Source organism: Natrix helvetica (assembly GCF_964273705.1).
Source record: "Natrix helvetica genome assembly, chromosome: 1".
NCBI classification, from domain to species: domain Eukaryota; kingdom Metazoa; phylum Chordata; class Lepidosauria; order Squamata; family Natricidae; genus Natrix; species Natrix helvetica.
The window spans coordinates 130017854-130034113 of NC_138548.1; the positions used below are offsets into that span (position 1 = coordinate 130017854).

Consider the following 16260-nt stretch of genomic DNA (forward strand, 5'->3'; position numbering starts at 1 on the left):
TTTTTACAAGGTGATTCAATGGGCGAAAGGGCGAGGAATGCAACCTGAAAAGGTAAGAGATGCGCCTCGCGGCCCAATACTGCCCACCTCACCCCAATGATAAAGGCAGCCTGCCTAGTTCCCTTCCACGCCGTCCCTTTAGCGGGGATGGTGGGGAAGGGAACCAGACAGGCTGCATTTACCATTGTGGCGAGGTGGGTGGTATTGTGCCGCGAGGCGCGCCTCTTACTTTTCCAGCTCCGTCGCGTTCCTTACCATTGTGTTCAGGGAAGCCCCTGGTAAAAAAAAACCTTCTCGCGGATTCAAGAAGTTTGATTGAACTCGTGAGAAGGAGTTTTTTTACCAGCAGCTTCTCTGAGCACAATGGCGAGAAACACGACGGAGCTGGAAAGGTAAAAGGCGCACCTCGCTTCTCACCTGCCCCAGAAAATAATAAGCCCTCCCCTATAATAAGCTCAAGGCCATATTTCGTGGGGCAAAAGAAAATAAGACCCTGTCTTATTTTCAGGGAAACAAGGTATCAAAAGACATCATTTTGAGGATCCCTGCTTTGGGTGACATTCCATTTATTGAGATGGAAATGGAATTATAATTTGACAATTGCTTTGATTTTAGAAAAGGAAAAAACATGTTGGTTCAATGCTATAATATTTTATAGCATTTGTACTGTTGGTACAGGTAGTCCTTCACTTACAACAATTCATTTAGTAACCTTTCGAAGTTTTTATATTTATACTCATATTTATGATGGCTGCGGTAGCCCAGAGTCGTGTGATCACTTCTCTAACCTTCTGGCAAGCAAAGTCAGTGGGGAAGCCATCTTAACAACCCTGTTGCTAACGTAACAATTGGAATAATTCACTTTAAAACTGTGGCAAGAATGGTCATAAAATGGGGCAAAACTCACCTAACAACTGTCTCGCTTAGCAACAGAAATGTTGGGCTCAATTGTGGTTGTAAGTCAAGGACTACCTGCATATGCAAGCAATATTGAATGATATGAGTAAGTAATCTTCATCTCCAACCATAGCCTGAACTTCCTGTCTAGTGGATGACAGGGCTGTTAAATAAACAAATTGAATATTAGGCTGAAAATGACAAAAAGGTAATTGATCCTAATTTAGGCCAAAATGTATTCTAAAGAGTCAAACAGAAAGTGAGCTATCAAATGTACAAAACCCCAAACCAGAATCTATTGAGTCAAGAATCAATTCCAGCAAAGAAAGATATGTTAAAAATAGTTTTTTTTAAAATGATAGTTTAACTAGATTCATATACTATATTCTAACACATTTTGCTCTGTGTAGTTTAGCATCTTGTGGTGTTATTGATAATAATAGTTAATGTTATATATAGAATGAAGAAAAAAGATGTATGAATTAATATAAATGCACACTTATATAGAGTTATAGTTATAAAAGACTTATTTGTACAGATACAAGAATCATAACAGATATGTAAAAGAAATGTAATGTGTTGCAAAGATGTGAAGTTTGTATAAACAAAATAAAAAGTATAAAAAATAAATAAAAATAAATAAATAAAGATAATAGTTAAACAAATTATGGCTTAGCACAATATCAGAATTCAGTTTTATGTAGGATTGTCCAATACTTTAATGCTTAGTTTAACTGTGATTTTCTAAATTAGTGCAGTCTGCTAGGTTGTATGCTATGATTTAAAGATCACAGATATTTAAATAGCATGCTAACTCAAATTACTGTTTTCAAGAACAAGGGGCACAAAACCTGGGAGAATAGTACCCTATTTCCCCAAAAATAAGACCTCCCCAAATAATAAGCCCAATCAGGCTTTTGAGCACATGCGCTAAAATAAGCCCTCCCCGAAAATAAGCCCTCCTTGAAAATATTGCAATATAGCAGCAGCCATGAGGTGACCACGATCGCCGGCTCCTGAACCTCAAAAATAATCTCCCCGAAAATAAGGCCAAATTCGGGGGTCAAAAGAAAATAAGGTGCTGCCTTATTTTCGGGGAAACACGGTACAAGTTGAATGTACTTAAATCAGAAAAATTTGGCATGTGTTTCCCTTTGGTGACAGAATAAGAATGCATTTTCTTCCTGACGATGTAACTACAAAGATGTCTCCCTCAAGGAACTAACATTATCACTCTGAAAGCGATCAATCCCCCTTTTTAAAATTATTTTTTATACAGCTTAAAATACTTTATTTTTCATATGTCTACATTTGTCAGCAGCTTTGTTTCTCCGAGAAATCTGTTACAGCAGATTCAAATAAACCACCTAGGGGGAAACTTGTTGAATGCTGAGATTTAATCTCTATCCACTAGGGCATCCTTGCCTTCTAATAAAGCTTTCCCACCATTGTGTTATAAATAATTCTGCTTGTTTGGCACACAGCTTCCATGTGCAGCACTGCCTGCCAGCTTTCCTTTGTTAAGAGGACACCATTACAAGCTGTGCCTTTTAGTGCAATAGTTCTACATCTAGTACATTGCTACATATATAAATTGTTGTATTCTAACTGTGACTGGGCTTGATCATCTTTCCCAGGAAAGGAAACATCATGTTACCAGATGTAGAAACACCACACTTATATAGTAATACTATATTCGATTTTAGCCAGAAGGCCAAGTAGTGATTTAATGCTGTACAAAAATCTGCAAATGGAACATCAATCTTATCACTCCGCTTTATTTTTCCTTGTAGGTCGAGGCACTAGTGAAAGCAACATTAGATCTTCATGGTAGGATAGATTTTTTGGTCAATAATGGAGGAGGGCAGTTTCCTAGCCCGTCTGAACTAATAAGCGCAAAAGGCTGGCATGCTGTTATTGAAACCAACCTGACTGGAACTTTCTATTGCTGTAAAGCAGGTGATTGCTTACTATAACTTGAAGTTTTGTTCATAAAGCAATTTGAATCACGATTACATTGCATTTCACATTTTCATGCCTTGACATTTTTTATATTTAGCCTTAAATATTCGCAGTTATGGTTTATTGTGACATATGAATCTCTCCTGCAAATGAATAAGAGATTTATCTATAGGTCTGCCAGGAAACAAATCTTTGTTGGTCACATTCTTGTTAGCTGGTATATATTTGGCTGTTGCAACGTAATTATGGTTGAAGGAATGGTTGAAACTGAGGTATAATGATAAACCTAACTATGTAGTGCTTAGCATGTTTTGCCAATTATGTTAGGTTAAATTATAACACAAAAGTTATTCAGACTGCATCTCTGACAGAGAATGGTTGATTTTAATTATGTCAAAGAAGACATTTAATAAGAATTTGAACTCCTTTGATGACTAGATCAGAAATACTAAAATCTATTCCCTACAGTTTGGGTCAGCCCTCGTGCTGACATTCGCGGGGTAGTGCCTTTTCCACGGTGCCGCTACCTCCCGACCTCGGCGAGAGCTTTCAAGCCGCGATCACCAACACCGCCAATGACATACTCGCTTGGCCATGCTTACACGCTGCTGATGCTGACGCCCTGTTTATTTTCAATGTGAACACCGGAACATAACAGTTTGTTTATTTCTTTAGAATATTGGTGTTTAGTTATCTGCTTTTAGATTTTATAAATTTGTAAATAATAATAAATAATAATAAATTTTATAAAAAATAAAATGATAATAATAAAATAATAAATTTTATAAATTTGAAAAACTCACCAAAATACTTAATATGGTATATAATAATATGGAATATAATTGTTCCTCTTTATTTGGAGTGACTCAATGCTAGAGCGCCTGCTATGGATAGTGGTGATTGCCTAGGCCAGTGGTGGGCAACCTTTTTTTTCAACTGAGCCAAATCTCGCCAAAATCACGATTGAAATTTATTTTGAGAGCCACATTTTTAAAACCGAAAATACATAGGATGGTACACTGTTTTTAGTTTCAATAAACTCTGGCATTTGAAGCACGCAAATCTTAAAGCTGTCAAGTTGCAAGATCCTCGCACCCCTAACCCTTTAGGAAAAAAACAAAACCCAGGAGTCTTCAAACCTGACAGCTTGAAGACTTGTGGACTTCAACTCCCAGAATTCCTCCTCCAGTCATGTTCGCTCAGGAACTCTGGCATTGAAGCATGCAAGTCTTAAATCTGTCAAGTTGCAAGACCCTCGCACCCCGAACCCTTTAGAAAAAAAAACCCCAGGGTCTTCAAACCTGACAGCTTGAAGACTTGTGGATTTCAACTCCCAGAATTCTGAGAATTGAAGTCCACCAAGGGCATCAATCATATTAGCCCAGGGATCTGTAAAATTGGCTCTTAAGACTGGTGGACTTCAACTCCCAGAATTCTGAGAATTGAAGTTCACCAGTCTTAAAACAGCCAACTTTGCAGACCTCTGTGTTAGCCCAAAGCCTGGTGCTGGGCGGGCCTTGCTCCCCCATTGGTGGAGCCCCAAAAAGCGAGGAGGGAGAAAAAGAGACGGAGGCCAAGGAGCTTCCCCCCCGCCCCCTCCCAGCAAAAATCTAACCGGGGAGCCGGGCGGGCAGTAGCAAATTAGCCGATCACGCCATGGCGAGAAGCGAGGAGGCAGAAAAAGAAACGGAGGCTAAGGAGCTTCCCCCCCGCCCCCTCCCAGCCAAAATCTAACCGTGATCGGCTAATTTGCTACTGCCCGCCTGGCTCCCCGGTTAGATTTTGGCTGGGAGGGGGCGGGGGGGGGGAAGCTCCTTAGCCTCCGTTTCTTTTTCTGCCTCCTCGCTTCTTGTCCCCGCCCGTCTTCAGGATCCTCCCTAATCATTGTGGGTCGAAAAGAAAAAAGGGAAAGGGGCGCTTGTTTTGAAGTGCCCGAGAGGAGGGAGGGGAGCGGGTGCCCGGCACACAGAAGAGCCACATTAAAACGTGTAAAGAGCCGCATGTGGCTCGCGAGCCGCGGCTTGCCAACCACTGGCCTAGGCAGTATCTGACATTTCCAGGTAAAGCGGAACAAATCATCAAGTGATCGCTGCCAACTGGAATAGTAGTCTAGCAGTAAATATAAAGCAGCTTCTTATGTAAGGTTCAGGGCTGGTGTTCTATAAAAGAAAGAGTCGTCCGCAATTCAATTGTGTCCAACCCTTGGCCATTCTATGGATCAGCACTCTCACATTGCTTCCTTCAGATCCACCATGATTATCTTGGTGTCATTCTTTATAGCAGGGGGGTGAAACTTGCAGTGTCACATTGTCATCATGTGATGTATTGTGACTTCCCCCCCTTCGCTAAAATGGGGTGGGCGTGGCCAGTGTATGATGCATCCGGCTTGCAGACCATGAGTTTGACACCCCTGCTTTATAGTGTCCAGCCAACAGGCACTAGGGTGGGGGTTAACTCAAACAGAGGCTGCAGTCTCTATACATTCTGAAAATGTAAATAAATATGTCACAATATTAATTAATGCTTTTCCCCCCTTGTTTCCATATAGTGTACAATGCTTGGATGTGTGATCATGGGGGTGCCATTGTCAATATTGTGGCTAACATGCGGAATGGGATACCTGGCTTTTCGTAAGCTATTATTAATATCCAAATGGATGCCTGTTGTCACTTAAGTCTAAGTAGATGTATTTATTTTAATGTATGTATCAAATTCATTTGCCTCCTATTTTGTGGTTCAGGCATTTCTGAGCAGAAACACATTTATAGACACAGAGACACTTCCCTACTTCCTGCAATATTGTTTTGCAGCTTGAAATGAATAGGCAGGGAAGGTTGAAGCCCCTGTTCCCTAGCTGGCTCCCTTTTTTCAGTATTGTATTGTATCCTTCCTAAAAAATTTTAATGGCCTTGTTTTTGCAAAGCCCAGTGACTGTATAGATTTCCAGTATAGAAAGTTTTGAAGAAATCTGCTACTTTGGTGGATTAGGAAGAATACAAATAGCTAGGCCAAAAATTCTGGAAGGCCATATGCAGCTTAGAGGTTGGAGATAGCCAAATCTAGACTTTAGAGATTAAGTCAGGAGTTGGTAGTCTTCAGACCCTGAGTGACATATTAACGAGAACTTTTGGTGTGTTCTAAGAGTATCAACATTATCTGGAACAATGGCTAGTTCTAAATCCATTGCTTCTTGATATATTTCCACAGCTATCATAGGAATCTTTGAGAATTGAGGACTTTTGCCTATATTTATGATCCTCAAACTTGGATCCGACAAATAGTTCACAGCAACTGCTTGCAAAAACATGTTAAGGAATATTCACTCATGAAGAAAGAATGTTAATTGACTGATGTATTTGATTTAATATGATCACAATTGAGCCCAAAATTTCTACTGTTAAGCAAGATAATTGTTAAGTGAATTTTGCCTCATTTTACGACTTTTCTTGCCACAGTTGTTAGTGAATTATTTCAGTGGTTAAGTTAGTAACACAGTTAAGTGAATCTGGCTTCTCCATGGACTTTGCTTGTCAGGGGATCACAAAACATGACCACATGACTCTGGAACACTGCAAAATATGAACCAATTGCCAAGTGTCTGAATTTTGATCATGTGACCATGGGGATGCTGCAATGATCTTAAATGTGAAAAATAGTCATGTCACTTTTTTCAGGGCCGTTGTATCTTTGGCCACTAAATGAATGGTTGCAAAACAAGGACTACCTGTATGCTAATGCACAATCATTGGAGCCAAATCATGCTCACAATGAAATCACATCATGAAGTAACATGATAGTTGAATCTGGCACTGTATGCTAATGCACAATCATTGGAGCCAAATCATGCTCACAATGAAATCACATCATGAAGTAACATGATAGTTGAATCTGGCACATATTTCTTAGCAACCAGTTGAAATACTGTTTCTCTTTGCATAGACTTGTCTGCTGTGATTGTGTTAATTGAATTCTGATTATGAAATTATTGCAAGCTTTCTGATTGTAGAACATTAACATGTACACGGGTGCATACAGATATTTTTTGCCTGGGAAGAGTTTCATGTAATTACAAGTTGAAAGAGAGAGAACATTTTGTTGGCCTCTAACTCTGTCCTGAGATCAATTCTAGCTGTAAGATAAAATTATGCCCGATACCCCCTAAAATCTTAGAGATATTGGTATTTTGAAGATCCATAAAGGCAAATAAGCAATTTTACTATAGCTGGGGATACAGATTGGGTACTATTTGTAAAATCTATGCTTATACACATACGTTAGACTGGAATAACTAAAAGTTGGGATTTTCAACCATCCTGACTCTGGCTAGATAAACTATGAGTGGAAATCAATAACTATTTCTGACAATTGCCCCGTGGCACCAAGATTAGATGAAATTACTGGGAGGAGGATAGCTTCTTGAACTCTAAACCCCAGTTAAGATAGCAAAGTATAGTTATAGGCATTTCATAATCACAACATCTAATTTCAGAGTGGTCTAACTTAACCTGTGGAAAGAAATTAAGTCTGCCTCTTCTTTTGCTTCCTTTGCAGGCACAGTGGAGCAGCAAGAGCTGCTGTTGATAACCTGACCAAAAGTTTAGCCATTGAGTGGGCATGCAGTGGAGTGAGGATTAACTCAGTTGCCCCGGTAGGTTATGAAATAAGTGATGTAGACAACAGACTGGAACCAAATGCTGATTCTAACCATCTTATTTGCCTAATTTAACATTGGATGGATGGATGAAGATAGGAGCTTTTTCATAGGTTAGGAGATTTTGCTCACAATACAGTATCTATTGGAACTGCTAAGATTTTTATATCTAGATCTTTAGCTATACCAAAGACCGAGAAGGGGATTAGAGGCTCTAATCTACATTCAATGGAGTTTGTTTTGGAGGAAGAATTTTCAATGAAGGCAAATATACGTGTCCCAGGATAATATTGCAGGATCCAATTTGGGTCAGTCACCTGGACCAGAGGCTTGTCTTCTGAGCTTTCAGACTTGTGCTGGAGCCATTCTTCATGGTCTCGGTGACCAAACCAGATTGAGGAAGAATGTTTGCAGAAGTATTTTAATACTAGCACTGGGGATGAAATTGCTCTCCAGATGTCTCTACAAAACTTGTAGATATCTTTGTGTTGCTTTATAAATTGTAGTGTGTAGTAGTATATTAGTAATTAAATGTAATTACTACACTTACTACATTTATAAAAATAGAAACTTGAGTTGTAAGCTAAATGTGGGATGTGTAGGAAGAAGGCAAGAGCCTTGCTAACAAAATTGCATAAAGTCCATGAAGTCGCCAAGAATGGAGCTTGGGTTGAATAGCACTTACCGTATTTTTCGGAGTATAAGACACACCTTTTTCTCTCAAAAAAGAGACTGAAATTCTGGGTGCATCTTATACACTGAATACAGCATTTTTTGCCTCCTGAAACCCCGCCCCCTTCACCAAAATGGTCATGTATGGCTTGTAGGAGGCTTTCAGAAAACTCCTAGGGGCTAGGGAGGGCAGAAATGAGCAAAAAATGGACCGTTTTTTGCCCCCCTCAACTCCCAGGAACACTCTATAAGCCTCCTAAGGGCTATTCATGCCCCCCTTTTTTGCAAAAAAACCCGGGCCCGTTTTGGGGAGGTTGGCAGAGTGCAAAAACTTTTTTTTTAATTTGCCTCTTCAAAACCTTGCTGCGTTTTATACTCTGGTGCGTCTTATTCTCCGAAAAATATGGTATCTTTCAAGGTTATAATTCTTCCTTTCCAATGCAGTTTGCTTATTGGTTTATAAATCCAGATCATGTATTTTCAGTATTGATATTCAGAGTTTATAGTTTGCGAATGTCAAAAAGTGATTGGAGTTTTTATTGCTGTGAAAAACAATAAGAAAAATTTAATGTTGAAGCCATCCTTTCTTTGCAGGGAATTATATTTTCAGAAACTGCTGTTGCCCACTATGAAGGTGGTGAAAATTTGTTTAAAAGCAATATTAAGAAGATTCCTGCAAAGAGATTAGGACTTCCTGAAGAGGTATAGTACTATGTTGATTTAATTGCTATATTTTGAACTTCCAAGGGGGCCCATGATACTTCAAACTCTATATTTTGTGTGTATAGCAAAACCGCCTTGCAGCCTTGGTTGACATAACCTTTATTAATCTGAAACTCAGCAAACAGTTATTTATGTAATTTATTGAATTTTAATTTCATTATTTATTTAAGTTTGCAAGTTTAGTTTCACTTCGTTTATGGATATATTTTATATTTCATTTCAGTTTATGAATGGTGATGAAATGTCATCTCAAAAATCTGGAGCTAAAAAATGCTGTACATTGTAAATGTACAATTAGCACATTGTGGATTTATGTGTCCATGTGTAGGTGAGGGGGGCCATGCTAGTCTTGTTCTAGCACTTAATAATCCTCTTGGTGGCCCTGCCTGTGCTATAATAGTTATATGGTTATTTGTGTTTTTATTTGTTAATTGACTCTTTGGTTAATGTCTGTCTGTCTCCTATCTTGTCCAGAGGGAACTAATGTAATATTGAATAATTCTGTTTCCCTTTTAAGGTATCCGCTTTGGTGTCTTTTCTGCTTTCTCCGGGTGCCTCTTTTATAACTGGAGAAACTGTGAAGGTTGATGGTGGACAAGGCCTATATTCTTCCCTCTGGAACATTCCAGGTAAAACAATGCTTTAAAAATAGTGGTAAAATAGTAATCTGATTGTTTTAGCAGAGGGTGTCTGCTTTCCCTTTTTTTCTGATGCTTTTGCCCTGACATCAAAAACAAATAAATAAATAAATAAACTTAGGACAGTGGTCGGCAAGCCGTGGCTCGCGAGCCAAATGTGGCTCTTTACACATTTTAATGCAGCTCTTCTGTGTGCCGGGCGCCCGCACCCCTCCCTCCTCTCGGGCTTCGGAGGGAAGCTTCTTCAAAAGCCCGGGCGAGTGACAAGTCTCCCAGGCTGTAATTTGCCGAGCTGTACGCGCGCGCTTGTTTTCCACGGCGTGGAGCAGCGGCGAGATTCTGCGCGGCGAGCGATGATTCCGGGGGCCATCAGTGGGGGGGCAGGGTCCCCCCTCGCGTTCCTCATCTTCCCGATGGCCCCTGGAATCATCGCTCGCCGCGCAGAATCTCGCCGCTGCTCCACGCTGTGGAAAACAGGCGCATGCGCACAGCTTGGAAAATTACAGCCTGGGAGACTTGTTGTCAATCGCCCGGGCTTTTGCAAAAGCTTCCCTCCGAAGCGTTCCGAGGGAGGGCTGTAAACTTCCCTCCGAAGTCTTGGGAAGTTCTGAGGAGCCCCCCAAGGCAAAACGCCGCTGCCAGGTAGTTAAAAGTACGTCTCTGATTCGTCTCTGTCAGTCTCTCTCTGATTCCCTCTCTCACTCCCTCTCTCTGTCTGTCTGTCTCATTCACACACACACACACACTGTGGTCACCTTGTTGAGTGTTCCAATCACATTTGAAACACACTCAACAAGATGACCACAGTGTGTGTGTGTGTGTCTGTGTGTGTGTGTGTGTGAATGAGACAGACAGACAGAGAGGAACAGAGAGGAACAGAGAGAGGGAGTGAGGGAGGGAATCAGAGAGAGACTGACAGACAGACAGACACACACACACACACACACACACACACAGACAGAGACAGAGAGGGGGAGGGAGGGGGAGAAAGATAGACAGAGAGAGACACACACAGAGCGAGTGAATGAGTGAGACAGACACACCCACATACACAGAGTGACAGAGAGAGAGGAAGGGAGGGGAGAGAGACAGAGGGAGAGACAGAGACAGACACACTCACACACAGAGTGAGTGAGAGACAGATACACACACACACACACACACACACACACAGAGTGACAGATGGGGGAAGGAGGAGAGAGAGAGATACAGAGAGAGAGACAGACAGATAGACACCCAGAGAAAATGACAGAGGGAGACAGAGAGGGAGGGAGGGAGAGAGAGTCAAAGAGCCAGAGAGAGAGAGAGAAAGAAAAAGAAAAAAAGAAAGAAAGTGGGAGAGAGAGATGAAATGAAAAACAACAACATACAAACCTGACTTACTCAAACTATCCAAGGAAATGCAAGGCCAATGTTCACATTAGTGGTTGTGACTTTGTCAGTCATTGTCAGGATGTAATTTTCTCTACATTGTAAGGCAAATTTTACGGAATTTAACGTTATCGATAAATAATATCGTTCTAAAGTTTTTGTTTTATTAGTTGTGTTATTTGTATCCTCCCGACCTATGTGGATACTTGCATGCAGAATATTCTCAATAAAAACTTATTGAAACTAAAAACAGTGTACCATCCTATGTATTTTCGGTTTTAAAAATGCGGCTCTCCAAATAAATTTCAATCGTGGTTTTGGCGAGATTTGGCTCAGTTGAAAAAAAAGGTTGCCCACCACTGACTTAGGAGATTGGTCCAGAAATCATCGTATTGCACTTTCCAGATTATGTGCTTTTTTCTGCTAAAATTGCTGACTCAAATGTTTTCACATTGCCTACTGACTTTGCCTATAAGGCTTCTATAAGCTTTAAACTCTCAGTTCATACAGAAAGGGGAGATATATTCTAATAATCATGCTACAAGATAGAATTTAATCATATAATTTAATCACGAGGCTGGCTCCTGGGCCTAGTGAACGCCTCATTGGGTTAGGGGTCCTTACCGGCCGCCTTGAAAGAGGCGGTGGTGAGGCCCTTACTCAAGAGGCCTTCCCTGGACCCGACGGAACTAGCTAATTATCGTCCTGTCTCCAACCTTCCCTTTCTAGCGAAGGTTGTAGAGAATGTGGTGGCACAGCAGTTTCCGCGACACCTGGAAGAAACCGATTATCTAGACCCGCGCCAGTCCGGTTTCCGACCCGGTCACAGCACGGAGACGGCCTTGGTCGCGTTGGTTGATAATCTCTGGAGGGCCAGAGATAGGGGTTGTTCCTCTATCCTGGTCCTATTAGATCTGTCAGCGGCTTTTGATACCATCGACCATGGTATCCTATTGCGCCGGCTGGAGGGGATGGGAGTTGGGGGCACCGTTTTGCGGTAGTTTGGCTCCTACCTCTCCGACCGGACGCAATGTGTGTTGGCAGGGGGGCAGAGGTCGACCCTGAGGTCACTCACTTGTGCGGTGCTGCAGGGGTCGGTCCTCTCGCCCCTTCTGTTCAACACATATGTGAAGCCACTGGGTGAGATCATCCGTGGCTTTGGGGTTGGATACCATCTGTACGCTGATGACACTCAGCTGTACATTTCCACCCCAAACCACCCCAACGAGGCTGTCGAAATGATGTCCCGGTGTTTGGAAGCCGTCCGGGTCTGGATGGGGGACAACAGACTCAAGCTTAACCCCTCCAAGACCGAGTGGCTGTGGTTACCGGCACCTCGATTCAACCAGTTGATTCCATCACTGGCCATAGGGGGCGAACAATTGCCCCCTGTGGAACGGGCGCGCAATTTGGGCGTCCTCCTAGATGCCCGGCTGTCGATGGATGACCATGTGGCAGCCATGGCAAGGGGGGGCGTTCCACCAGATTCGCCTGGTGTGCCAATTGCGCCCCCTATTGGACCGAGATGCCTTACGCACAGTCACTCATGCGCTGGTGACGTCTCGTCTGTACTACTGCAACGCTCTCTACATGGGGTTCCCCTTGGAATGTACCCGAAGACTACAGCTAGTTCAGAATGCGGCCGCGCAGGCCATCATGTGGAGTACTAGGTACTCCCACATAACACCTCTCCTGCGCGAGCTGCACTGGCTGCCTGTGGTTTTTCGGGTGCGTTTCAAGGTGTTGATTACCATCTTCAAAGCGCTCCATGGCACAGGACCTAGCTACCTGCGGGATCGCATCCTACCACATACATCCCTGCAACCAATTCTCTCTCACAGGGAGGGACTACTCCGGGTGCCGTCCACCAAGCAATGCCAACGGGCGGCGCCTAGGAGTAGAGCCTTCTCTGTGATGGGCCCAACCCTCTGGAATGACCTCCCCCCCGATATTAGAACTACTACCGACTTCCGCTCCTTCCAACAAAAACTTAAGACTCACCTGTTCCGATTAGCCGGCCTGGCCCACTTATAGTTCTACTCTTACCTCCTGGCGGATATTTTATTGGGGATAGTTTTTAGGGTAAATGTTTTTATAATTTTTACAATTTTAATCTAACTTAACTAAATTGTACAGTGAGTCATTACTACCTCCTCCAGTCCTATATTTAATTTATTGATTTTGTATTTATACCATGTATATTTATTGTTCAATTATTTTAATATGACTGTACACCGCCCCGAGTCTCTTTTGAGAGGGGGGCGGTCTAGAAATTGAATTGAATGAATGAATGAATATGTTTACTTGAAAGAGTTGGAAGTTTAACAATGTTTACTTAAATCCAAATTTTATTCTCCATCTGTGTGATCACTAATTTGTTCCCTTAAAGCCAAGTTATTACTTTTTAATTTATTTTCTTTCCTGGCTAAACTCTGCTAATGAAAGGAATCTAAATTTACTTAGATTGGAATTGCAAGTGCTATAGGATCACGAGAGCTGTTTTCTCTTTGTATGATTGACTTGATTAAATTCATTCATTCATTCGTTCGTTCATTTTCTGCAGCTGTCCACCTCTGTCAAATACTCTTCTCTCTCATAAACCCTGGCATAGGTTATTGTGATGCTAGTTTGCTTCAAGAAATCTTACATTTCTTTTCATTTACTTCCTTATGTTAATAATTATTTAATCTCTCACCTTTCATGTCTCTGATTAGTTTTAGGGTACATCTACTTTCTACAACAGTTAGCCTCAACTCCCCTGGTAGTGTCATTCCACGGTTGTTGGAATTTTCTTTTGATTTTTCCCTCCTTTCGTGTAATTGGTTTAATTTGGGAATCAGCTATTGTTTGGCTTGTGTTACAGCCATTTATTTCTATTTAATTTTGGGGTGAGTGGAGGACCCATTTCCCTCATGTGAAAGAAGTTAAGGATGTGTGCAAATTGTTTCAGTTAAGGTGTTTTCTTAATTTTGAATGCTATCATATCTGCCATGTAACACTCTATTTCAACCAGAATTTACAACTTGGATTCACATATAGTGTGAAGTCCTGGTTTGCTTAATTTTGGTTGGCTAAAACAAAACTGGCTAGATAAACAGAGTACGCTAACCTGCCAACCTCATTGTTGGGGTCAAACAACATTATTTTTGAAAGCAAAAATTACTAGAATTTATTGTGAGTTAAAATACAAATACAAACAAAAATTTAAAAAGCTTGAAAAGAAGAAAGGTCAAGAGAAGATAGAGGAAAGAAAAAAAGTAGCGATTTCCCACCATTTCCTACTTTTAGTGCAGTAGAATACAGAAAAAACAACCCTGAACCCTTTGCATTATAATTCTAATTATTTCAAGCCCTTTCTTTAACAACAAAATCATTCTAATAACCAAAACCTAAAATTAGATTTTGTTTCAGTTTTGAGTAAAAAAAATCCAGAAGTAGTTTCCAAATAGAAACAAAAAGTTAAATTCTTCTCTTTAATAAAAGCAATCAATTCTGCCATGTTTACCAATTACATCACCTTCACCATTGATTCTTCAGTTGTGGGAATTAGTGTATCTTTCTATCTTTGTGTGCTGCTGTTAACATAGGTAGTAATAGCAATAGCACTTAGATTTATATACTGCTTCACAGTGTTTTACAGCCTTTTCTAAGTGGTTTACAGAGTCAGCATATTGCCCCCAACAATCTGGGTCCTCATTTTACCAACCTCAGAAAGATGGAAGACTGAGTTAAAAGTTCCAAATTTTCTATCAATATTTTTGTCCATCAAATCTAAGAGGAAAATTCTGGATTCATTTTTATATTTATTTTAAGAATATTCTGAATTAGGGAAATCTGATTCCAATATTTTTTTGTTTTGCTTTATCACCAAACCATCAGAAATGCTAAAAAGTACCCTTTACAATTACATTTCCAGCATATATTTGAAGTTCCTTTATACATCTTTGACAATTACTCAGGTGTTAAGACTCAAACAACATTCTTAATTGAAACTTAGCCAACAGGATTTTGAATGTAGTCAAATGTCTGAACTCTATTTTTTATTGAGAAGAAAATGACTATCACAATATTCTGAAATATTAAATATATTCATTTTTCTGTTTTTGAGATTATATAAAAGTGACTCTAACTCATTTCATTAGGCTTGTTATAAGTGTTTTTCTTTTGAAAAAAAATCTTTGAAATTTAAATCAATAGCATTGGTTTTGCTTTCTAAGGCAACTTTCTCTTTTCTCCTAGATCATGACAGATGGCCCTCAGCACCAGATGGACATAATGCCAAAGCACTCAGAAGCATGATTTCAGGAAAACCTAAATCAAAACTATAATTCAAAGAAACGGGATTTGTTCCCATTTCATTAGAAAAAAGCTATTTTTCAGTAATTAATTGGAATTTTAAAAATCTGTGCCTTAGAATAAAAACACCTTTTTAATGAAAAGTTAATGAACCTTTAGAACATTCACTAAACACAATTATATGGAGCCATATTATATAAAGTTACATTATTGAACAAATTCATTGCTTGGGTAAACATTATTGGGTAAACTGAAAATCTTGTAACTATTCTGTAAACTTTTGGATCCTATTAACGTATTGATCCATGAATATTCTCTCAAGAAAGTGAAATGGCTGTTTGTGAAACCATTCCTATTACACAAGATTGTTGAAGAAAATGAAACATCCATTGCCACTGTATTGTATCCAGAGCCCTATAAATTAAAATGTGAGATTTTGGGCGTAGGTTTTCTCAATAGAATGACACAATCTTGTGCAAGATCATATCTGATTTTGGCACTCTCATAATTTGGATGGGAAGATATTGACATAACTACAGCTGAAATATGAGAGTTTATTTTCCTGGACACTTTAATGGCTTTGGGTTAATAACTCTTGCCATAATAATGTAAGTCAGAATGGTTAACATTTCAACATAAAGAAATATGTAGTTTATACCTATGTTTCATAGTTGCCTTTCAGCCATGAACAGCATGAGCCCTAATTGCATGCTATACCCTGTCAGATAGAGGGAGATGGGAAGTTAAGAACTTTGATTGATTTATAAATAAATAAAAATAAATAAATACATGTATTTTTGTATGTATGTCATGGACTACACAGTATTGGAGACTTTGCTGTACCATCTCTCACCATCAGTAAGAAACTGGATTTTGCTTTATCTTTTCAACATTTGGATAGCTGCTGGCTGGATTCAAAACTCCCGTTTCTGAATCAACTGCTAAACTAAAAACTTTCTGATTGCTCTGGAGAAGATACATCAAAAGATCTTATAATGACACTTTGAACTTATGGTCTTATCCTTCAAAACCCATAAATACCGATATTTA

The 16260-nt window shown here is 40.1% G+C and overlaps 1 protein-coding gene across 2 annotated transcripts in view; it reads left to right on the top strand.

Annotated features, from left to right (window-relative positions):
* Positions 1–16260, top strand: part of LOC309389735 (peroxisomal trans-2-enoyl-CoA reductase-like) — a 30930-nt gene extending 14670 nt beyond the window's left edge. For both annotated transcript variants that reach the window (XM_081948438.1, XM_081948437.1), the window contains 6 exons: positions 2691–2856; positions 5408–5489; positions 7411–7507; positions 8777–8884; positions 9423–9534; positions 15154–16260. In XM_081948438.1, coding sequence (XP_081804564.1) covers positions 2691–2856; positions 5408–5489; positions 7411–7507; positions 8777–8884; positions 9423–9534; positions 15154–15242 — 654 coding nt within the window. In that variant the 3' untranslated portion in view covers positions 15243–16260. The remainder of the gene's footprint in view (positions 1–2690; positions 2857–5407; positions 5490–7410; positions 7508–8776; positions 8885–9422; positions 9535–15153) is intronic.